The sequence below is a fragment of the Gracilinanus agilis genome, chromosome 2 (genome assembly GCF_016433145.1).
Source record: "Gracilinanus agilis isolate LMUSP501 chromosome 2, AgileGrace, whole genome shotgun sequence".
In the NCBI taxonomy this organism is placed as follows: Eukaryota; Metazoa; Chordata; class Mammalia; order Didelphimorphia; family Didelphidae; genus Gracilinanus; species Gracilinanus agilis.
This window is the reverse complement of record NC_058131.1, coordinates 253,421,596-253,446,251: the sequence shown is the minus strand read 5'-3', so window position 1 is coordinate 253,446,251 and position 24,656 is coordinate 253,421,596. Positions and strand designations below refer to the sequence as shown.

General features: G+C 39.8%; 1 protein-coding gene across 1 annotated transcript in view; it reads left to right on the top strand.

The window, feature by feature from the left end:
• BMP7 (bone morphogenetic protein 7) overlaps positions 1–24,656 on the top strand; it is a 149,620-nt gene that overhangs the window by 106,597 nt on the left and 18,367 nt on the right. Inside the window, exon 3 of the mRNA XM_044659632.1 lies at positions 19,066–19,214. Within this exon, the coding sequence (XP_044515567.1) occupies positions 19,066–19,214 (149 nt within the window). The remainder of the gene's footprint in view (positions 1–19,065; positions 19,215–24,656) is intronic.

The following is a 24,656-nucleotide window of genomic DNA, read 5'->3' as shown; positions in this document are numbered from 1 at the left end:
TTTAATATTTCCTTAGTCTGTTCACCTCAGATTCTCTTATTCAATCATGGAATTATAAAATATCCAAGTGTGGAAGACCTTCAAAAAATTCTAGTCCAACCTATTCATTTTACACATGAGGAAACAGAGGTAGAGAAGTAATTCGCCCAAGGTCACACAGAGCATGAGTGTCAGAAATGCAGACCTGTGAGATGAGTAAGGGAGAGCAGCAACTCGGGGGAAACAGTTCTTTTCCAGTGTCACTCAGCTATAAATTAGGACCAGAGGCAGGGGTAGATCCATGAACTTCAGATTTCTTGATTCTTGCCTGGTATTTTATTTTCTGATGTCTTATTCAGGAAGAAAAATGATTCAAATCTGAGGGCTTCATCCTATCTTTGGTGTCAATGATGGTGGCACAGCCCTCAGGGCTTTCAGCTGTCTGGTATAGCACGTCTTCTAATATGTAGCTGGCTCTTTCAGAACTGAAACTGGAGACTAGTTTTAAAAAGCTTTATTCAAATGTCTAACTGAGCCCAATTTCCAAAAAGTGAAAATTACCCATAATTATAATACTTTTCAATTCCATAGAGGTTTTCCTCTGATTGTTATAATTATATTTGCTGTTTGAGTGCCAACAGGACACAGAATAGTGGATTGGGCTCTCATACACTCTAGGGGAATTATCCTGTACTTATTTGATATTTGCAACCAGAATGTCCCCTTTATTTATTTTGTAACAAATGTTGGTAGAATTTACTTTTATGTTAAACGCTTGTGGCCTATACATCCTGATCCAGAATTTGATTCTGAAAGCATTTCAAACTGAGAACTCAACTTGTCTATAGAAGGCTATTTTTCCAAATGCATTAACATCTGCATTTCATATCAGAGCCCTGTAATTGGTTCAACTTTTTGGCAGGAGGCAAAGAGAATTAATATTTTTCAGTTCCCTCATAAGCAGTCATCTGTAGCAGGGTACTGTGCAAATCTTACATACCAATATGTGCAAGGGCTATCAATAAAGATTATCACTCAATCTATACTTACCAAGTATTTAAGTATTTGACTCTCTCAACAAAGTTGTGCTTATTCAAAAGATATTTCAAGTTGAGGTCAGGAATAGGGTTCTTGAGACTTGATGAGGGACAAAGGACCTTTTAAAAAAAAGTCCCTTTCCATTCCCTCAGTCAACACCCTAGTCCAGGCCCTTATTACCTCATGCCTGGACTATTATAATAGTCTCCTCACTGGTTTCCCCCACCTCCAGTCATTCCCTTCTCCATACTGCCAGATTAATTGCCTTAAAATATTGCTTTGATCATGTCTGTCACTCCTTTGCTCAGAAGCCTTCAATGGTTCCCCATTGCCCATAGGCTAGAGTTTAAAGTGTTTAAACTCAGTTAAGGCTCTCCATGGCCTGATCCCAATATCCCTGATCACCCCTCCCTATAGTATTTCTTCTTTGAATGTCTGTAGCATTGATTGTGAACTGGATGTTTCATGTTCAGGGAGGACTACCACCTCTAGATTGAGGACCCCTTTAAGGGCTGCTCATTCACTTTTCGTGTCCATCTTTCATTCAACTCTCACTTGTGGTACCAAGAAACTGTAGTATGAGCAGCAACCACACCCCAATAAGCATGAGAAGTAGGTTGACAGCAATCAACGGGTCTCAAACCCATCAGTGAGTTAGGGGAATGCCTTCCTGTCTTCCTCAAGCTTGTGAAGACTTTCCCCTGCTGAAAGGTGGATGAAAACAACCTGTTCCAATGACCATAAAGGTGGCTGAAGCAGGCACTTAGAGTCTGGTCAGACAGCAAAGATGCCGAGGTCATCCTAAGCTGTCATCAGTCATATTGACTTTTGTACTGCCCCTGGACTTTGATAACTTTGGAAGAAAGAGTGAAGCCCATGACTTCCTGCATCTGTCTCACTTAAATTGCAACTCATTTGCAAATCAAGATATCACTCCCATGATGTCATTAGTCCTTTTCAAAAACAAAAAATGAACCACTCAGGATGTTGGATAAATGTGGAGGAAGAAGTAGGGAGCTCTTAGATAACAATGGGAAGTGGCCTTGTATAATGGGAAAAGAAAGATTAGGAAATAGGAAACATAGGTTCTAGTCATGACTTTCTTACTATTTAGCTATTTGATCCTGGGAAAAATAGTTTTTAGAGATTCAAGTTCTCAGTCTTTAAAATGAAGGAACTGAAAAATGATTCTTTCCAATGACAAAATTTTCAATTTATTAAATTATGTGAAAAAGAACAGGTGGCAAAAAAAAAATTTTCCCTAGAAAATGTATATCCTGGGCCAAGTTATGTGGACATAACTTCATGTAGTCTAGGGAGTCTTAACTTTAATTTGTGTCATGAATCCCTCTGGCTATCTGGTGAAACCTAAAGACCAGGGGTCGGCAACGTATGGCTCTTGAGCCATGTCTGGCTCTTTTGAGGGCCAGATATGGCTCTTTCTGTAGGAGCCATAAAGTCAATTTTTTTTTCAGGCGCTGTTACAGGAGTGCGCACTGTGAGCACTGTACGGCTCTCACGAAATTACATTTTAAAAAATGTGACATTTATGGCTCTCACTGCCAAAAAGGTTGCCGACCCCTGCTATAGACTCTCTTTTTAAGGTAAAGTTTTCAAATACATAGAATAATAAAGGAAATCAAAGATTAGTGAAAATAAAAATTGAATTTTTTTCCTCATCCAAGTTCATGGACTTCATTTAATCTCTCCATGGTATTCAACTTAGGGGTCTGTAGACCCCAGGCTAAGAACTCCTGATCTATTAATAGTTTGAGGCAACTAGGTAGTCTGGTATGTAGAATGCTGAGCCTGGAGTTAGAAAGACCTGAATTCAAATTCAGCCTTAGATACTTATTAGCTGTGTGACCCTATGCAAATCATTTAACTTCTATCTGCATCAGTTTTGTCAATTGTAAAATAGGGATAATAAATAGCACCTACCTTCTAGAGTTGATGTGAGGAATAAATGAGATGTTTGTAAAGCTCTTAGCACAGAGCTTGGCACATAGCAAGCACTTGCTAAAAGTTTGTTCCCCCAAGAACCTGTAAAACAGATGTTAGTACTGACCAACCAGAAGACTCACAATGAAACATGGGACCACCTCCAAAAAGAGAGGTGATAGACTCAGACTACAGGTTGAGACTTTTATTTATTTGTTTTTGGAGGATTTGGAGAATTTAGAAATTTGTTTTGCTTGACCATACATGTCCATAACAGGTTTAGTTTTTTTTTTTTTTTTTTTTTTTTTTGCTTGCTTTCTCAATGGTTTGAGTTGGGGGAAGAGAGGAAGAAAACTTGGAGCTGAAAATAAAATTGAATTTTAAAACTTAAAAAAAAATAAAACTCATGTTAGACCTTGACACTATGATTCTAATAGAATTCCATGATATTTTCATTGACTATATCCTGAACTTTCCATTCCCCACAATTAATGAATAAGCTAACTAACATTCTTACCTGTCCTATCTTTTCAGTGTTAGTTTTTCTAGACTGCTCAACAGAAGCTCCTTAAGGGCACAGACTATTCCATTCTTACCTCTATATCCTTAGTACTTGGCCCAACATCTGCCACACTGGAGATCCTGAATAAAGGAATGATGAATGAATGATTGATTCTTAATGCATTCTTTAATATTAATTTATCCTCTATTCTTCTTTCAGACCCCATCCCACTTCCTATCTCACGAATAAATGGTCAAAATCCAATCTCTGTTCTTCCTATTCCTATACCAGACCCTACCTCTCAGGGTTATTGTGAAGATCAGAAGAGATAATATTTGTCAAGTGCCTCACATAGTGCCTGGCACATTTTGTTGTTGTTCAGTTATTTCAGTTGTGTCCATCTCTTTGTTATCCCATTTGGGGTTTTCTTGGCAAAGTTACTAGAGTGGTGGCTTGGCATATAGTAGACACTATATAAATGCTTATTACTTCCCTACCCCCTTTCCCTCTTCCTTACCTGCAGCTCATTTCCGACCTTGTGGGCCTCTTCCATTCTCAATTTAATTCAACAAATATCTATTAGTACCAGTATGTGTGTGACCATTATGTCAGGTTCCATTTCTTCCTTTCCCTTATCCAGAAGTTCCATCCTCTGGCTTCTGTGATTGTTGTAACAACTTGGAAGCAACCACACACACACACACACACACACACACACACACACACACACACACACACTCTCTCTCTCTCTCTCTCTCTCTCTCTCTCTCACAAATAATTTTTTAAAGGAATAACCAAAGACAAATTCAATAGAAAAGGGGAAGAACAGAGGAACATACAAAGGCATATGCCTAGAATAAAATGAAGTCAGATGTGAAGAATTAGTGCTAGTGACTTGTACTCATTGCCAGTGATGAAATATTGGTCAGTTTAGGGTTCCTTCTCTTAGCTACTATGCATAGGAGAGGTAGCAAGGTAGAGTAGCTAAAGTGGTTGGCCTTGGAATCAATAGCATCTAGATTCAAGTCTAGACTGACACATACTGGTTGTGGGGCCTTGGGAAAATTAGTCAGTCTTTCTGTACTCCAGGCAACTAAGTGTGAAAGTGCACACACCAAAATAAATAAATAAAATTTAAAAGTTGCTGACCTTAAATGAGTTTTACCCAGATTATGAAATCAATTGTNTCTCTCTCTCTCTCTCTCTCTCTCTCTCTCTCTCTCTCTCTTTTGGTATGTTTGTATCTGAGGATGTCACTTGAGACTTGCACTTATTTCCTTTGTGTCAAATAATTTTTAATAGCTTGAAATTTCCTGTGCATTTATCTCAATGTTTATTCACTTAGAGTATATTTGAAAGATCCTAAACTTACTTCACTTCTATTTTAGTCAAGAACTGGAGTCACCAGAGGAAAGGGGGCGATAAGGAAAAAAAGTGAAGTGGGAACAGTCTTGAGGTCCACATTTCCCCATCCACCCACCTCTGCAAATGCCCAAAGTGGACAGCTGATCAGCTAGTAATTTTCTTCTGTGGCATTTCAGAGGCTTCCTGGTTCCACCCGCAGGACCAAGTGTTTTTTGGGGGGAATCCCACAGATCTTTAAATTTCACCACAAATATGTCCCCAAGTGCAGAAATCAGCAGCTTGGCTCACCTCTTGTTATCAGATTTCTCATATGGCTTGAGGTTACGTTGAGTGGAGTAAGAAAGACTTCTGGTTTTATAGAAATTCTATGGCTTGAACTCTGGAATCTTAAACCAGGCAAAGAGGTCAGAATCAAAAAACACATTAAACACATGCTATCTTTTCTCCAGCTGCCTGTTCCTGCTGCCTGCTAGGCTCCTTCTCCTGTTTTCTCCTGGCTTCTCCCACCTTTCTCTTATTAGCATTTGTGGCCACATGTGTTGGCCAGCATCTTGGCTCTATTGAAAGGAAGAAAAGAGAAAAAGAGGGAAGATGGAGAGGCTGAGAAAAATAGCTAAAAAACGAGGAAATTCTTGGACACTCAGGGCCAGCTCCAATTTATTTGGCTGTCACTAAATTCCACAGCAGTCTGCTGTATGATTGTAGGATGGGACTGTGACACATTCTGAAGAAGAGCCACCAAGGATTCCAGGAGATGTTTTCTATGTATAGTTTAGGGCAGAATTTACCAGCTTAGCATGCTAAGTGTCTTTTGGAGGGCCTCCCTGCAATGGGCAGCAAATGGGACTTTTCCCATGACTCTAGATCCTATTCTTCTACCTCTTCATCCCACGTAGGCTGGAGCCAGGACCACTTCTGTCAATTCATCTCTCCCTCCACTATCCCAAAATAGAAGCCAGTCGAAGGTCACCTTAAATTTCCAATGTGGATGACCTTCAGTGGTCATAGGAACGCCAACTTCCTTCCATTTTACCTACTCTTTGTACCAATCAAGTCTTTAATATTGCTGAATTATATTCCTTCCTCCTAACTGCCTGTCCCCCCAACTTTTGATCTTAGTTGTTAAAGTCAAATGTATACTTTTTATTTTTTTCTCCTTGTGTACCTTTATTATTATTATTATTATTATTATTATTTTACCAATTACATGTGATAACAAATTTCAACATAAGTTTTCCTAAATTATATGATGGAACATATCTCCCTCCTTCCTTTCCCTTCCCCTTCCTGGTGCTGGCAGGTGATTCCATCTGGGTTATACATGTATTATCATGCAGAACATACTTCCATATTATTCATTTTTGTGAGTTTTCTTATAAAACCCAAAACTCCAAACATATGTCCAAATAAATAAGTGAAAAAGTGGTATGCTTTCATCTGTATTCTGACTCCAACAGTTCTTTCTCTGGAGGTGGAGAGCATTCTTTGTCGTAATTCCCTCAGAATTGTCCTGGATCATCATATTGTTGAGAGTAGCTAAGTCTATCACAGTTGATCATTTCCCAATACTGCAGTTACTGTGCATAATGTTCTTCTGGTTCTGCTTATTTCACTCTGCATCAGTTCACGTAGGTCTCTCCATTTCTTTCTGAAATCATCTTGTTCATCATTCCTTATAGCACAATAGTATTCCATTACTATCATATACCACAATTTGTTCAACCATTCCCCAATTGAAGGACATCCCTTTAGTTTCCAACTCTTTGCCACCACAAAAAGAGAGGCTATAAATATTTTTTGTGCAAGTAGGTCCTTTCTCATTAAAAAAATCTCTTTGTGATATAGACCTAGTAGTGATGTATTACTGGACCAAAGGATATGCATTGTTTTATAGCACTTTGGAAATGTATACTTTTTTAAAGGCCTATTTCTCTGTTTCTCTCCCTGTCCTTTTTTTCTTAACTCCTTTGTTTTGTTTTGTTTTGTTTTGTTTTTTAGCTCAGGCTATAAGTTACTATATAAGACCTCAGGAAGAATGGATATATCGGCTTCCTTGTAAAATATTTTGATATATTCTTAAGGACATTAGAGGGATTAGAGAGCCAGGCCTAGAGATAGGGAGGTCCTGGGTTCAAATTTGACCTTAGATACCACATAGGTGTATAACCCTGAGCAAGTCTCATAATGCCCATTGCCCATTTACCACTCTTCTACTTTGAAATTAATACTTACTTCTAAGAAATAAGGTAAGGGTTTAAGAAAAAAGATAGAAAGAAAGAAAGCAAAGCAAAGGACTCTACAGCCTTCTTTAGCCTGATCTGGAGTGTTTGTTTCAGGTAGAATGCACTTTTTTTGTTTATATCTCATTTGGTGTTTTTCCTGTTCCTATGTTCTTAGGTTACAGGAATAATACTGGCAGATTGGGTTGTAATTTTAACTGTTTAGCATGTTGCTTACCAGAATAGAATCATAGGAATCAGGGCTATTTCACAAGAGTAGGTGTATGTATATAACTCAGTTAACCATGACCTAGAAATCCCTATTTCTTTGGAGATATCTTGCTATTTAAATAGATTATTTACTATTTGGAAATGTTTAAAAGTATTTTAATTTTCTGGATTACTTAAGAAACTTGGACTGAATCTACAGGCCTTAAAATTCTATTGAGCACCAGGTTTGTTCTGTGGCCATGTAATTTATTCAACCCCTATATGTGTGTAGATAGAGCAATGTTTGCCCAGTCCAGTAAAGGTCTTCAAAATTTTAAATGGGCTCAGCTCTGAAAATGCGGATTTAAAGAAGACTCTTGATAGTTTGATGGAAGAATATAGACTTAATTAAATGAAATCAACTCACATCTACAGAGGGTTCTTTTTGATCTATTGGGGTGAAGGAGATGGAATTGAATCCCATGTTCTGTTTATGTGATTTTAGCTTTGATTTCCTCATTTATAAAATGAAAGAATATACGATTATCTATAAAGTCTGCTAGCTTCTTAACTGTTGTCCTAGGGAAGGCCCTCCTGCAGCTAATTTGTCTGTTAGCTTCATTGGAGGAAGTTATGTAGGAAAACACCTGAAGAGCATCTGGACTGCGGGGACTGAGGGGGAGGAGGAGGAGAGGGAGGAGGAGGAAGAGGAAGGAACTCTGGCTATTTTGTGGATGGAACATTGCTGTTCATACTGGCTTTTCCACCTTCCTCTAAATGACTTAATTTTAGTTTTCCTGGCTTCTTGCTGCTTTAAAGGGGATATGCTTTAAAAGCCTCAGACCTGCATGACTCTCTTTTTCCTTATGTCACCAGGAAAGTGGGCACTATTTTGGTATCCTGGTGAGTGTGAGGGGGTGGGGGAGCAGAAGAGGGGGGAAGAGTAGGGCATTCCCTGAAATCTATGGAGAAACCTAGATCCAGAAACATCCCACAATTAGCTTGTCATGTGGTGTCATGGAGGAGGCATGGAAAAAGCAATGAGCTGGGAATTAGGAGGCCCTAGTTGTAGCCCAGGCTCTGCTACTGAAGCAATGGGACTTCAAATCACTTCCCTTTCTTCTCTGGGCCTCAGTTTTCCCACTCATCAAATAAGGAGGCTAGATTCAGTTCTTGTAAAAGGATCATATATTTTTGTGCTAGAAGGGACTTTAGAGAACATCAAGTCCAATTCCTTCATTTTGCAGATGAGAAAATGAGGTCCAGAGAAATTAAGTGAATTATCCAATGTTATACAGTAGCAGAGCCTGAGATTCGAAATCAAAGATCCCTGCCAGACCTGACGCTCTCAGATTCTGAGCTGGACTGAGTGGGAGGTGGAAGGGGTGCTAAAGGTTGGCTGAGGCTTTTCTGCCATCAGTCCACCTTGCTGAAAAACTGCCTGGAGCTGACATTGGATGTGAATATATCTCTTAGTCTGTGTGTGTGAGACAATGATCACCTTCTGTACTTGTCTTTAATCTTTCACAGAGGGTTTCCCCTTCAGGCTTATTGTTTGCAAGTTTGGTCTAACTACAGGCTCTTCAATGGATTCCACAGTTTCCCAGACTGTCTCAGCCCCAGCACCATGTGTCATGTTGTCTGGTTGGGTTCCCCAGATTGCATCATATTAGCTTAGAGAACTGAAAGCAAAGTTACTGCAGCAACATATTGTTTGGTCATTTCTGTTGCGTCTGACTCTTTGTGATCCTATTTGGGGTTTTCTTGGCAGAGATACTAGAACAGTTTGCCATTTCTTCTCTGGCTCATTTTATAAGTGAGGAAATGGAGGCAAACAGGGCTAAGTGACTTTCCCAGGGTCATATGGCTAATAAGTGTCCGAGGCCAGATTTGAACTCTGGAAGATGAGCCTTCCTGACTCAGGTCCTGGCACTCTATCCATTTACTAACTAGGTGCCCACAGCAACATGTAGAGCTTTAAAAATGTTTGTTTTACATTTGTAGTAAACCCACCAACATGCAAAATGGCAGAGAAGGTAAAGGTGACTCTAGGGTGGGGACATAAGGGTTAAGGTGAGAAAGATTGCTATAATCTAGCCACTAGAACTTGGAAACTTTACCCTCCTTCAGAATGGGGAAAATCAATTGTACCATGCTTTTTAGCAATTGACTATTATGCTACTGATCCTTCATTTAGAGCAGTGGTTCCCAAACTTTTTTGGCCTACCACCACCTTTCCAGAAAAAATATTACTTAGCGCCCCTGGAAATTAATTTTTAAAAAAATTTTAATAGCAATTAATAGGAAAGATAAATGCTCCTGTGGCCATCACTGCCTCCCTGGATTGATGCAGCACCCACCAAGGGGTGGTAGCGCCCACTTTGGGAACCACTGATTTAGAGTCTCAGAGTTCCAAGACGCCTTGGGAGCCCTTTAGTGCAACCCATTTCTCTGATGATTTGGCTCTGGGTCATTCAAAAATCAAAGCATAGTCAGCACTATACTGCCCTGCATTCATGGCCTTGCCTTGCCATGGACATTTTCCCCTCATCACATACAGTGCATTAAAATGGCATCTTATAACTGGGGATGTTGGCAGCAATGAATTTCTGCCCTTTTTATTAAATGAACAACTAATTAGATTTACTTATTATGGGGATCAACCTTCTTGGACTTATAAATGAATCAAGTTAAGGCTCATCTATTGGCACTACTAATGAGGAGACTGGATTTGGAACCAGAGGTCCTAGTTCTAATTCAATTTCTAGTATTTGCTGTGTAATCTTGGGCAACCGATTCACTAAATCTCTCTAGGTTTCAGCTTCCTAATTGGTGAAGTTAGAAGACTGGGTGATCCCTTAAATCCCTTCTATATCTAAATCTGTGATCTTGTATCTATATCTAAATCTGTGATCTCTAAATCTGTGATCTAAATTGTGACCTGGATGTAACTTTACATGCATATTGTATAGGAGAGGCATCCTAGTTTAAGTACAAAGGATACTGAACCAGGAGACCTGGATTCTAATTTCAGCTATATTACTTTCTAGTTGTGTGATCACAGGCAAGTTACTTTTCTTCTCTGAGACCCAGTTTCCTCAACTATAAAATATGGGAGTTTGGATTAGGTAACTATGGTTCCATTCAACTCTAACTTTGTGTAAGCCTATACTTTGCTCCTCCTCCCACATACTACAGTCTAGTCCCTCACACATGATACTCTTTCTCCCATCTTTGTGCCATCCCATTGACTATCTCTCAAATATCTCTCTTGAATTTATTCCTTCCTATCTTCCACCTCTTAGACTGGTAACTTCCTTCAACTCACTTCATGCCCTGCTTTCTGCAGGAGGCTTTTCTTGATTCCATTATTTTCCTTTACCAGCTCCTAGTACTTTTTCCTCAATATTTTGAATGTGCCTCAGTTCATAGAGGACAAGGACTGTTTCCCTTTTGTTGTACCCTTGGTGCTTACCACTGTTCCTATTAGCTGGTAGGTTTTGAAGAGTTGATTGATTATGATAGCCTTGAATAATCCAGGGCCTCAAAAAGTTAGACTTGAGCTAAATATGGTAGTGTTTGAATGGCTCCCAGTGATGGACAGTTAGGGGTTACTTAAGATTTATCAGAGTCAGTCTCTTGGAAAGTCTGGTTCTTGGGTAAGAGGGGAACTCAGCAGTACAATGTTTCGTCATTTGGGTCCTCAGGGGCTTCTTTCCTCTTTAATTAGAGAGTATCTGAGATGAACCCCTTCAAATGCTCAGACCTCAGTAAGAATAATGGACACTTTTTCCAGGTGATCACAGGAAAAATTGTTTTAACAACTCTAAGCAAATTAAATCATCAAACAAAAACCCTTCACTAGACTCCATCATCCCTTCAAGTTATTGTCTTTCTCCCTCTTCCTTTTTGTGGCCATTAGCCTAGAAAAAAGGGCTCTCTTCAAAGTTACCAAAGATGTCTTCATTTCCAAATTTAATGATATTTTCTCAGGCTTCATCTTTTTTGATTCCTTCATAGGAACTGATATTGATGTCCAGCCTTTTCTCAATACTTTCTCCTATTTTTTTTGTAACACTGTGCTCCCTTAATTCTACTACCCAAACTTAACCTTTTCAATTTCATTATATACCATTTCCCTTTAGCCTTTCTTGGTGATCCAGCTGAATTGACCTTCTTGCTTTACCTTACACCTGACACTATTTCTGGCCTTTGTATTGGATATTCCTGATGTTGGGAATGGGTTCCTTCCTCAACTCTACTGCTTAGAAGCCCTTGTTTCTAAGGTCAACTTTTAAAATTTCTTCTATGTAGTGCTTCTTTCCCCCCCATCTGTTAATTCAATTTCTCTATCCCCAAAATTATCTTATGCTCATTTTATATTTTCTCATCTCTTCACCAAGATTGAACATTACAGTTACAACATTCAACTTAATTTTATTTTTACTAACATTCTCATTTTCCTGATTAAGAAACCAAGAACCAGAGAGGTTAACCAACTTGCCCAAAATATCACTGATAGTAAGTAGCCCATTTGGGAATTCAAACCCAGTTGCTCAGATTTCAATCTAACCCTCTTTCCATTGTACCATACTGCTTCTGTATCATTCTAGCCTGGCCAGTTTTCTACCTGTCCCTGAATACTGTCTCAGTCTACCTCTTTACCTTTGCTCCTGCTCTGCCAGAAATGAAAGAGAAGATACCAGAGGAGGACACTCCCCTAAACCAATGCTTTCCAGCCTTTTAAACTCTGCAACAGACTGTGCTTATCTCTATTTTTGTACCTTGGCTTTTGCTGATCTTCTTGCCAGGAAACTTACTCACCTCTCCTCCTCCCCTTCCCTACCCACTTTTGCCTATCTAAATAAATCCTGTTCATCACTGAAAGCCTAATTCCATCTCAGCACTATCATACCTCTGAAGATTCCAACTCCCTCACTTTCTCCTGTTCTCTAAAGTATTAGTACATTTAAAACCCTCATTTCTCATTTTGGCACTTCATTACTGCCTGGTTTGTTCAAATGTCTGCTTTCCTCAAATAGACTGTAAACTCCCTCATGATGCTTGTGGTCTAATTAGGGGTTAATACACCAAGACAGTTAGCTTGTGATAATGATGATGATGGTTGTGATAGAGAACATTTATATAGCATTTAGTGTAATTCAGGCTCTATGCAAAGTGTTTATAATTATTATCTCATTTGATCCTCACAACAGCCCTGGGAGGTAGGTGCTATAATTATCCCTATTTTATAGAAGAGGAAACTGAGGCAGACAGAAGTTAAAGTGACTTGCTCAGAGTCACACAGCTAGTGTCTGAGGCCAGATTTGTACTCAAGTCTTTTTGACTCTAAGGCCTGATGCTATTAGGAAAAACTAAAATTTTGTACTTGAGGCCAATTATTTGTGAGATGAGGATGGTTTAACATAGGAAGTATAGTATAAAGGACTGTCCTCCCTAGGTTCATTAAGGTATTAAGAAGAGAGTATTTATTCCCCCAGTGAGTCTGATCTATGCTGCCATGGCAGAGCCCATAGACCCTCACTCTTTGTCTGGTCAGATATAGTTGTGCCAGGAGTGGGGACAGCCTGCTTTCTTGCAACACAGAAGGAGAGGGAAAAATAAGGAGGAGGTAATGTGTCTTGGGAGATAGATGCCACGGGGGATATGACTCTGGGAGTGATGGTGGCCGAGGACCAAATGAAGGGAGTGATTGTACTATTCTCTCTCTTCCATGTCAGTATCCTGGGACAAAGCCTGGGATAACTTGCCCTGGTTAGTTTTTGTTTTAGCATTAGAGATGTTCCATGAACATATGAGGTCTGGAGAAAAAGGGCATGGGGAATAGGAAGAGAATCAAAGTTTATTGTTGATAAGAGGATTTGGCTTGATAATTGTTGAAGATCAGGTTTTGTAGTATACAGAACAGACAGCTGATTGGTTTCTCCAAATAGCCCTTCGATAGTCTCTTTTTTAGTGGATGATGCTAGAAGTTGGGGATTTAATCTCAGCAGGAAAGATTTTGCTCCTCCATCCTAAAACTCTGTGCCCATTGCCAATCTTTTACTTGCACTGGCCCTCTCAAATATATATTTAAACAACAAAACAAACAAATCAACCAGACTCCTTTCTCTACACCTTAGAATCAACACTAAGCATAAATTCCAAGGCAGAATAGTTGTAAGGGCTAGGCAACTGGAGTTAAGTGACTTGCCCAGAATCACATAGCTAGGAGATGTCTGAGGACAGATTTAAACCCAGGACCGCTTATCTGCAAGTCTGGTTCTCTTTCCACTGAGCCATGTCCTTCCTCCACATTTTGTTTTTAATTGTACACACTTCCCTTCATTTGAAAGACCAGAGAAACTCAAAGAGGAGGAAAAAAACCAAAAAACTTCCTAGTCCCCAAACTCTCATTGATTCACAGATGAGTCAACAAATCTGGCCTTTGCTTTCATTGTTGTAATAAAAGAATGTTTAAGACCATTTTGGCAAGGCATTCATTGTTTAAAAGACATAGCTATGCTCCCCAAGTTGTCATTGTTCTGTGGTCCATATGGGCTTGTCCAGAGATCTCAAATTTTCCCATTTTCTTGTAAAAGTTTCCAGCAAAGTCATCACTCAAATGTAACTCCTGTGTTTTGGCAAAAGATACCATCCTGATAGAAAACTACACCATGTCTATTTATATTTTTAATAACTCTAATTACCACTTTAGCATGCCCAATATTTGTTACATGTCCACTATGTACAGAATGTTGTACAAGGTACTAGGGATAGGAGGTAGGAAGTAGGAAATGATGCAAAGTTCAGGACACATGGTCCTTGGCCTCATGGAGCTTTTAGTTTAGTGAAGGATATGACATTACTATCTGTAAATCCACGAGGTTAATGTGGTATATGTGATATAACAGATAGAGCACTCTACTGGGAGTCAGGAAGACTTAAATTCAAATTCCACCACAGGTTATTTACTGTGTGATACTAGACAAGTTCCTTATCCTTTCTGGACCTTGTCAATTATTTCATGTAAAATGTGGAATGTAGATTTTACGAGCAGTAATGTCCCTTTTATCACTAAATCTATAATCTATCTTCTCTAATAGACTACCTTCTCTATAATCCCCACTTACTCACTCACTTACTTACTTAAATCTTTCCTAAATATCAGCTATTTTCCAACCTACTGCCCACAAACTGCCCATGTCTCACTCATCCTCAGAAACCCTGACTTCATCAATCTATTCTCATTTGCTATCATCCCATATCTCTTCTACCTTTTGTAACTAAACTCATTAAGGCCTGTTACACTAAGATTCCTCTACTTCCTTTCCCCTCACTCTCTTCTTAACTCTACAATCTGACTTCTAACTTTATCATTCGACAGAAACTGCTCTCTCCAAAGTTTACTTGCCAGATCTAATGGTCTTTTCTCAATTCTCATCCTTCTTGATACCTCCACTTCTCTCTCTTTTTCTTGATAGTTTCTTTTCTCTGTAGGTCAGTGATGGTGAACCTTTTAGAGATGGAGTGCCAGGCCCTGCTCCCACCTAACCCCCCCAGATCAGAGTGCCATGTCCACCCACCCATCATCCCTCACAGGGGACAGAGGAAGTGTTTCCATTAGGCTGCTGGATGGAGGGGTGGGTGAAGTGAGTAATGTCCTCAGCAAGTGTAGAGAGGGAGAGGGGAGTTACCTGAGCTCTCTGTTCCCCTCCAGTTCTGTTGCCTGTGAGCCACCCACCTTACTCCTTGTGTGCTCCCATTGGGCTGGTAGGCAGAAGGGCAGGGAATGTGAAAAAATGTCATCAGGCACAGTGGAGAGGGGGAAAGGAGAAACTTTGCCCTAGTCCCTCTGCCTTTCTAGTAACAAATTTTGGGGGGAGGGTTGGGGAGGGTGGCTGCGTGCCCACAGAGAGCACTCTGTGTGCCATCTTTGGCACCCATGCTATAGGTTTGCCATCACTGCTCTAGGTTATCCTAGTTCTCCCCCAATCTATTTAACTATTCCTCTTCCATCTTTTTTGCTGTTACACCCACTAACCAAGAGTATTCTCCAGGGTTCTATCCTGGACCCTCTCTTTCTCCCTCTATACTATTTCACTTGGTGATCTCATCAACTTCCATGGATTTAATTATTATCTCTATGCTGGTGATTATCAAATCTACCTATCTAGCCCTAACCACTTTCCTAATTTCCAGATTAGGAAGTCATATCTTCAGTTGCCTATTGTATATCTTGAACTTGATGTCCTCTGAATTTCTTAAACTCACATGTCTAAAACTAAACTCATTATTTACTCTCTCTCCCATACTCTCCCTTCTTTTTGACTTCTTTATTTCTGTTGAGGTTACCATCATCCTTCCAGGCACTGAGGCTTACAACCTAGGTGTCAATCTCAGCACCTCATTCTTACCATTTTCTCCTTTCCTTATATCCAATATGTAACCTAACCTCTTTTGCTTAGGACTCTTCTCTCCTCTGACACTGCCCCCACCCTGGTGCAACTCCTGTACTGGTTTAATAGTCTACTCATTGGCTTTTCTGCCATAAGTTTCTCTACACTCCAGTCTTTCCTCCACTCAACTCTCAAAGTGATCTTCCTAAAGTGAAGATCTGACCCATCTTCCCCTCAACTCATTAAATTCCAGTGGCCCCCTATTACCACCAAGATCAAATATAAAATCCTCTGTCTGGCATTCAAACCTCTTCATAATCTGACCTGCTCTCTCACCTTTTTAGTTTTCTTACTCTTCCCTCTCATGCTTCTTTCTTCCCCCTTCCTCCTCTCTTCATTTCAGTAAAAGTGACCTCTTTTTCTCCCTTCCTCCTCTCTTCATTTCAGTAAAAGTGACCTCTTTGCTGTTCTTCAACAAGAAATTCCATCTCCCAACTCCAGGAATTTACACTGACTGTCCCCTATGCTTGGGTTGCTTTCCCTCTCTATTTCCGTCTCCTCATTCCCTAGTTTCCTTCAAGCAGTAGCTAAAAGCCAGTCTTCTTCAACAAGAGACCTTTCCTGACCCCCTCCCTTAATTCTAGTGTTTTCCCTCAATTGATTGTTTCCAGTTTATCCTCAATATAATTTGTTTTTACACAGTTATTTCCATGTTGTCTCTCCCATTAGACTGTGTGCTTCTTGAGAACAGGGACTGTCTTGCCTATCTTTGCATTCCTAGCACTTAGCATAGTGCCTGGCACATAGTATGTGCTTAATAAATGTTTATTGATTGTCTGACTGATCCTGAGAACTTTGGGGGATCAGTAGATGTGGATTAAAGAGGGGGTTGCATTCCAGAAATAAGAAAAAGTATGAACACAGGCAAAGAAGTGGAAAATACAGGGGGTTTACAGTATACAAGGAGTAGTCCAATTTGGATAGAATATAGACCACATATTAAAGGAAATAGCATGAAAAAAGGTTAAAAAATTAGGATGGTACCAGATCATAGATGTTCTTGGATGTCAGGATGAAGAGCTTGACATTAGACAAAGGGAGCCTGGGACCTTAAACATTAAAGGGATATAATTAGATTTGTAACTAAAGTAAGCTAATTTGCTCACAGAAGAATAGAAATTTCTCTTACAATGGTTAATTATTTAAGCTGCTGAATGATCATTCCCTTTCAGGTCTTCATATACTCTATCCCTTCCCTTTCCATCCTTTTCCAAAAATGTCATTTAGGTAAAATCAGAAATGGAAATTCATAATCATAGCAACTCAAATTGATTCAAGCATATAAGAGGGTTGTTTATTATAGTTAATTGCCACCTAGTCATTTGTTGGAGAGGTTCATTGAAAGATAAGAAAAAAAGGTGAAGATTAAGTGCCCTATAATCACTGTTTAGATGTTAAAGTCAACTCCTACAGCAAAGGCTTACTAAAGGTTTTTAGGTCTTTGTATCCTTATGCTTCTGGACATTATTTAGTTTTATTTTATCTTTTCCCTTAATTCCAGAATAAAGCTTTTTTGTCCTGGAAGGTTGGTTGAATTAAAAGGAATTTTTTCCTGAGAAAATAAGAGGGGAAAATTCAAAGTATCTTGAGGATCTGGTGACAGCTGGCAACATAAGGAAGAAGCCCTGATAGGACCTAGCTTTGTCAATGTTACTGGTAGAAATTTCACTGACCCACTCAGACATTTCTTTGAACATTATACCAATATTGACTATGTTTGGATCCCAAAGCACTTACATTTTTTTCCCATAGTGGACACAAGAGACAAAGAAGTTGTGGTTACACCCATTTTTACTGTAGGTAAAGTGAGGCTAGTAGACATGAAATGACATTGGTAGAGAAGTTAAAGTTATGAGATTAGAGCATGGTAACCTGGACTCCCAACCCTTATTTTGTTAGACATAAGCTTTTATATTTAATTTTTGTATCACAACACCTATCAGAGTGTCTTCAGAATCCTCCTGGCATAGTGAAGGGATCACTATATTTGGAGTCATGAGACCTGGGTTCAAACCCTACCTCTGACCTTTGCTAGGCTATATGACTATGGGCAAATCTCTGCATTGTTCTGATTCCTAGTTCCCTTCTGCATAATGGAAATGGTAATGCCCCAAATTGTGAAATTGATTACTCATTGTTGATTAATTCAGAATTTTGTTAATCATAACATTAACCATTGTAACTAAGTTTTAAGACTGTATTTTCCTTTTGCCATGATTGGTGAAGATATGATCCTTGGTCAGATAGTGTAATTAAGAACCAATCACTTCAAATATGGCCTCAGACTCTCCCGAGCTGTATGATCCTGGGCAAGTCACTTGACTCCCATTGCCTAGCCCTTACCACTCTTCTGCCTTGGAAGCAATATACACTATTGGTTCCAAGACAGAAGGTAAGGGTTTAAAAAAAAAAAAAAAGAACCAATCACAATCTTAGTTAAGTATGTGTCACTAGACCTTATATAACTACTAAACTATATGCAAAACCTATCTTGATTGTGCGAGGGGTCTTTGGTTACTGAGGGACCATTGACCTCTATTATTAGTAATTGTCAGCCTTGCCAAAATAGATTGAGCTTGGATTTTTTGTGCCTCAGTTTCTTATTATTGCAGATCTATCATGACACAATACATAATTTTAGTGGTTTGTGAGGAAGAAACTCGAGAAAGGCCTATAAATACAAGCTATTATTTTTATTATTGCATACATTAAGTGGTTAAATGTTGTATAGCCTTTATTCAGTAGAACATAATAATACCTGGAGTGTTTTTTGCAAGTATTTTCTTGGGTGCCTGTTTCTATATCTATCTCCCTTCCCTTTCATTATCAAATGAGATGATATTTGTAAAGCTAAGATTATCACAGTACCTTGCACATCACTCCATTCCTTTTGATAGCTTCTCTTCTCTTGTTATGGTGATTAAAAAAAAATAAAGACCCTGAAATTCTCAGTGAAGTGCATATGTCTGTTTTTGGAGAATTTTCTTTCCCTGCTTTCTTCTTCTTCTCTCTCTTTTTTTTTAAAAAAAACCTTATCTTCCATTTTAGAACCAATACTCTGTATTGGTTTCAAGGCAGAAGAGTGGTAAGATGTAGGCAATGGGGTTGAATGACTTGCTTAGGGCCACACAGCTAGGGAGTATCTAAGGCCAAATTTGAACCCAGAACCTCCTGTCTCTAGGCCTGGCTCTCAATCCACTGAGCCACCTAGTCACCCTCTCCCTGCTCTCTTCTACAGTCCCTTACAGATTCTTCCTATGCTATGATTGTACATTTCTTGCTCAGTGATCAAACTGTTCCTAAATAACCTCTCTCCCAGGTGACTCATAGTCCTGTCTTCTTTTTCTTTTAGGGATTCAGATTTGTTTCTGCTTGACAGTCGAACTATCTGGGCTACGGAGGAGGGTTGGCTGGTATTTGACATTACAGCCACGAGTAATCACTGGGTGGTGAACCCACAGCACAACCTCGGCCTGCAGCTGTCAGTGGAGAGTCTAGATGGTGAGTTCCAAGACTGTATTGTCAGCAGTGAGAACCCATGTGTGTTGAAGAGTTCGAGCCCAGACTAGTTTTAGCACAGCCAGTAATCATGTACTTAAGTGGGATCTCTTGAATGCTTTATGCTTGAGTTTCATTAAGGGGCAAGATTTTTCCCCCGAACAACTGAAAAATTCAGCATTTTGAGCAGGAATAAAAAGCAGTTTTCCCTCTTCTTTGTAGACTAAATAAAAGAATAGAGATTCAAACAATCACTCATTTATGCAAAAAGAGTCTTGCCTTTCATTGACTCTGGATTTTTTAACTTAGATGGAGAATCATTGGAGGAAAAAGTAGTGGGATGAAAAAGGGAGAAAGGAAATAGAGTTAGAGAAGGGGAAGAGAGGGCCAGGAAAAGGCTGTGTGAAGGACATCTAGAAAGCTCATGCCCTTTCTTCTACCTTTTTCTTCTAACATGATAGTCTTAGCTAAAGACATTCTATTTGTAAGAATCTAATAAACTTCTTTAAAAATTCTTTTGATAACTATATTTCAATGTAATTGGTTTCTTTTGTAATACTATTGATTTTATCTTACATGGTTAAAAACATTGTTCTGAGAAGTGCCCAGTAGGCTTCATCAGAAGGGGAAAGGAGTCCAGGATGCAAGATAGATTTAAAACTCCTGGCTTTTTAAAGGGACAAAAAAAAAAAAAGCCAAATACTTACCAAAGCACAATACTGACCAAATCATCCCAAAATCTCACTCCCAAGGATTTATTGACTGTTTCCCCAACCCCACCACACATCCATCAGAGTGAATAGCTTTTTATAGTATTCATCTCCACACCCTCACCAAAACAAACAAACAAATAAATAAATAAAAGTACTAGGACTTAGTCCTAAGGTGTCAATGGCTCTCTCCACCTCCTTTGGGAAAAGTAGGAAGAGAAGGCCATCTAATAGAGTCCCTGTAAACACTTTGCCTTGAGCTTATGAGGCAAGCCAGTTGTGAGTAGGATGTAGGTGGGGCTGGCTTCATCAGTCACTCCTCCCAAGAAAATGTATTTCTAATTAGGCTGGGATGGTTCCCAGGCTTGCTTGTGAATGTGCATGTTTTCTCCCTTTCGGTTCTGAGGTGTTACTGTGCTTGATTCTGTGGTGCTGTTCAGTAGCAGTTATCCAGAATGAGGTCTCCAGGAGGATGGTGGTCAGGGCAATAGGTGAGGCTGGGGGCTTTGGGCTGTTGCCAAATAGTACTTCTGTGTACTTTCTCATAATTATTGTTTACCCCCTCTTGTATCCCTCCCATTTGGGAGGCTAGTGAAAGGGTAACATGGTCTTCCGGATCTACCTACAAAGGGGCCAGTGGGGGGAACTTACCTGGTGGGGATAGGAATGTTGGGTTTGGTTCTTGGAACTATTCTGCTTATTGATACTGAACAGTCCATCGGGCCATTAGCATTTTGGACATTCTACTTTTTCTCCTTTATCAAAGCTCATCTTCGAAGGAGGGATGGATGTGTGAGATTTGGAAAGTACCTAGTTCCTCATAAATGTAAAGCCAGCCAGTCCCATCAGGTATTGTAGACGGAAGTGAACCTCTACTAAAGTTTTGGGATGATTTTCCAGCAGACCATTTTGAGGGAGTTTTCCTACCTGGGGAGGATCAAGAAAAATCCCTCGTGTGGAAGAAAGAGTAGTACTGCAAATGCATAAGTTTTTTTTCCCCTGAGGAAAAACCAACAACAAAACAGACACACACACAAAACAGTTCTTGTCCTTCTGAGTATAAACAATATAGGTGGTTGTCTCTGACTCTTGGGAAATTAATTTGAAGCACAGACAGGTTATCTTTCAAGCATCAAACAGCCCAGCTGGGAGGAAAACCACCCACCTTGTCCAAGGCATATTCTTTGGATGATGTCTCCACTCCTGCTACATTTCTGGAAGAGGACATACCATAGGAGCTTACTCATCAGAAGCTTCCTGGATGCCCTGCTGAGATCTCTTCACTGTAGCTGTGTATAATCCCTTAGTTTGGGAGCTGGACCATAGGAAGAAATAAGTTCCTTTCCTGGGCCAGATTAGCTCCTAGTTTCATCAGTTCAAGTGATTTGTGAGAGATAGGGCCGCATACTTTCCTTATCAGAAGACTCACTCCTTTGATGCCATAGAGATCCGGCAATGGGCCCTTTGAATGCTTATTCACAGACCTGGTTCAATTCATCTCTTGCTTGAACCGCTTAGTGCTCAAACCCAGAAGAGCCAGGACCAAGCTGGTTAGACCATTTCAGGCAATCCACTTAGGTCCTAGAAGTTTTTTTTCTCTGCCAAGACACCAGGAGTGGGGGGGTGAGGATGTGGGGATAAAGAAAGAAATGGCTCATCATCCTTATATCTGCTATAAATTCTGACTCTTCTTTATTTGAAAAAAAATTTTTTTTTGACAAGAGCCTGGTAGGCCCAGTGCCTGCCTGAATTAGGCCACTTGGAACTCCTTAAATTGACAGGCTTTTGGGGTTTTTTCTGCCTTCTCCTGTGGGCCGGGCAGAAAGCCTGAATGAGATGCCACCCAAATGAACCTGAGCCAGATGGCTGTTGCTCCTTCCTGGGCTTCTGCCATTCTGGGTGCATCATTACCGTACTCTCTGTCTAAATGAACAGCAGACATACTACCAGCTGTGTGAAGGTGTAGGTTTGGATGGCCAGGGGGAACCATATGGGAAGGTGGGAAATAGGTATGGATTTCCTGATTGCCAATCTGCTTGCCCAGCTTATCAAACACTATGACTTCCATATCCATAATGTCACAAAGCATATATCTCCCCTCATATGCAATGAAATTATGAAATCTGAAAGACTAACATATATTAAAAGGGAAGAACAGTTCATGTGTTATGTATCTAGAGGAAGTTGGAATCTGGTATTGTCTCTTGAGAGACACTGCCATTTAAGATGGAATGATGATCTTTCCTTTTGGAAGAAAATGCGACCAAAGAAACTGGTTCTTCCCTTTCCTCCCCCTCAATAATTGGAATAATGGAATGAATGAGTAGATGAGTCAATCAATAAATATTTATTATGCATTGATTATTAATGTACTAGCATTGATGTATTAAGTGTTTAATGAAGAGTATCTTCTCACTGTTGGGCTAGTGACAGTTTTTCTTCTTGTATAATAGTTTGCTTTGGCTACATATGCACAGCTCTCAAATGAAGGCAACCTTAGATGTAGTTGTAAAATTAATTCAAATTATGACTTCTCATGATTGAGAAAAGAGGCTCATAACTAGGTATAAAAACCTGGAAACCTCAGGAAAGAGGATAGGGAATAAGGAAATATTCCCTTCCTTATTGTACTGAGACTACCTATACATAGTAACTACCCAGTTCTTGAATTTTAATCACTAGCAACCAGATTATTATGGGCACACGGCTTGGCCAAAATGGCACAGAGAGGAGCAGCAAATATTTGTGTGCCTAGTCTCATGCTGGTTGCCAAGGGAGGATACAAGAGAAGAGGTAGAAAGCTGGTCCTTGGTTTAAATCTAGCATAGATCAGTCAGTACATTTTACTACTTACAATATAGAACTCATTCATTGTCCTTCTTTGGTTCTCTGGATTGATTTTGTGAAGTGGTAGGAAAAGTGTTGGGTCTGGAATGAGAAGACCTAGATTAAAATCCTGACTGCTACTGATGACCTATTGTGACCACATTTATTTAACATCCAACGGTTTTAGTTTCATTATTGGTAAAATATAGGTTTTTTTTTTTAAACCCTTACCTTCTGTCTTAGAATCAGTACTGGGTATTGGTTCTAAGGCTGAAGAGTGGTAAAGGCTAGGCAATGGGGATTGAGTGACTTGCCCAGGGTCACATAGCTAGGAAGTATCTGAGGCCAAATTTGAACCTAGGACCTCACATCTCTGGACCTGGCTCTCAATCCACTGAGCCACCCAGCTGCCCCCAGAGGACCTCTTTTAAAAAGATGAATTTGACTTTTTGGTGAGATCAGACCAAGACCACCATGACTAGCCCACCTGACAACTATACCAGAGAGGCAGGCAACTGGGCAGAGGCACACAGGAGGGAGAGAGAGCCAGAGCCAGAGAGGGAGGCTGACTTGCCAGAGATTTTAGTTGGGGGTCATTTTACCTTAAGGCATGGGAGTAGATTACCCAACTCCTGAATATTGTGTCTGGAATTTAGAGCTAGCAATGTAGGTGCTCCCTGGGAGAGGCCAGAATAGACAGGAAATTACCCCAGAAACATGGCATAAGTTAGTGAACTTGCTGGACTCTGGGTTGCAGGATAGTTTTTTGTAATATCAGAAATCTCTGAGGAGATGCTGGTAATCTTTGGTGTCCAGATTTTGCCTTTCTTCCCATATCTGACTGTAAAATTGGTGTGGAAGAATGAATACTACCTCTACTCTGTTTTGATTTCCTTTGGGAGATTAAAGTGACAAACTGAAGTGGGAGTGGCAGACACAGTACATGGTTGTTTGAGTTTCAATACTTTGTTTCTCTCTGTTTTATGAAGTAAATTATTGAACTAATGTGAATGCATTTTCTTTTGGGTCATGTGAAGTGAGGAAGAAGTTGAGAGTTGGGAGGAAAGAAAGGGCAAGGTATGAGCACTAAGCCATCCTTGGGAATTTTCCTCCAATAAAATCCAGACAGGAGCCCATTGGACCAAAATGGTGATACGTTTGTGAGTTATCATATGCAAATGTTTATTTTCTATTTTAAAACCCTAGATGTCTTCTGGACCAGAGATTCTCGACATTTTTATATTGCCATAGACTCCTTGACCATTTGGGTGAAGCCTATGGGTCCCTATACAAAATAATGTTTTCAAATGTATAAAATATCTAAGATTACAAAGGAAAGGAATGACTTTGAAATGAAATTTTCAAAATTAAAAACAACAATAAGAAATTCAAGGACCCCAAGCCTAGGAGAACATGGGTCAAAGCTGGGGACATCTATGGGTAGTCACAACATCTATTCTCTATCTGGGAGACAAGGGAACCCCTAGGGACAACTGCCTACCAAACAGATGGGGATGATTCTATATCCTGCCTATTTTTGCATGTGTGAATCAGAACCCTCATTCCATGTAATTGCTTGCAAGCCTTTTGTTGTTGTTGAAGTAAAGGAATGGAGGAGCAACTTGAAGTCAGATAACGCATCTGAGAGAATAATTCTTTTCAGCCCACATTCTTCAGTTCCTTTTATCTTCTGAACTGGCTTCTTCCTTAATCTGCAGCCCCTTGGTCAGTGTTGATTCCTGTCAAAAATCACATTGACAGCTACAGCTTTGCTCTCCACACCCCTGTCTGCCACATTCATTGTGCAAAATCCTCTGTGGACCAAACATTTGATCTGTTTCCGGAAGATTTATTTCCAGTAAAAAAAAAACCTTGTACATATCTTCATTGCTGTGAGATAGCATTAACT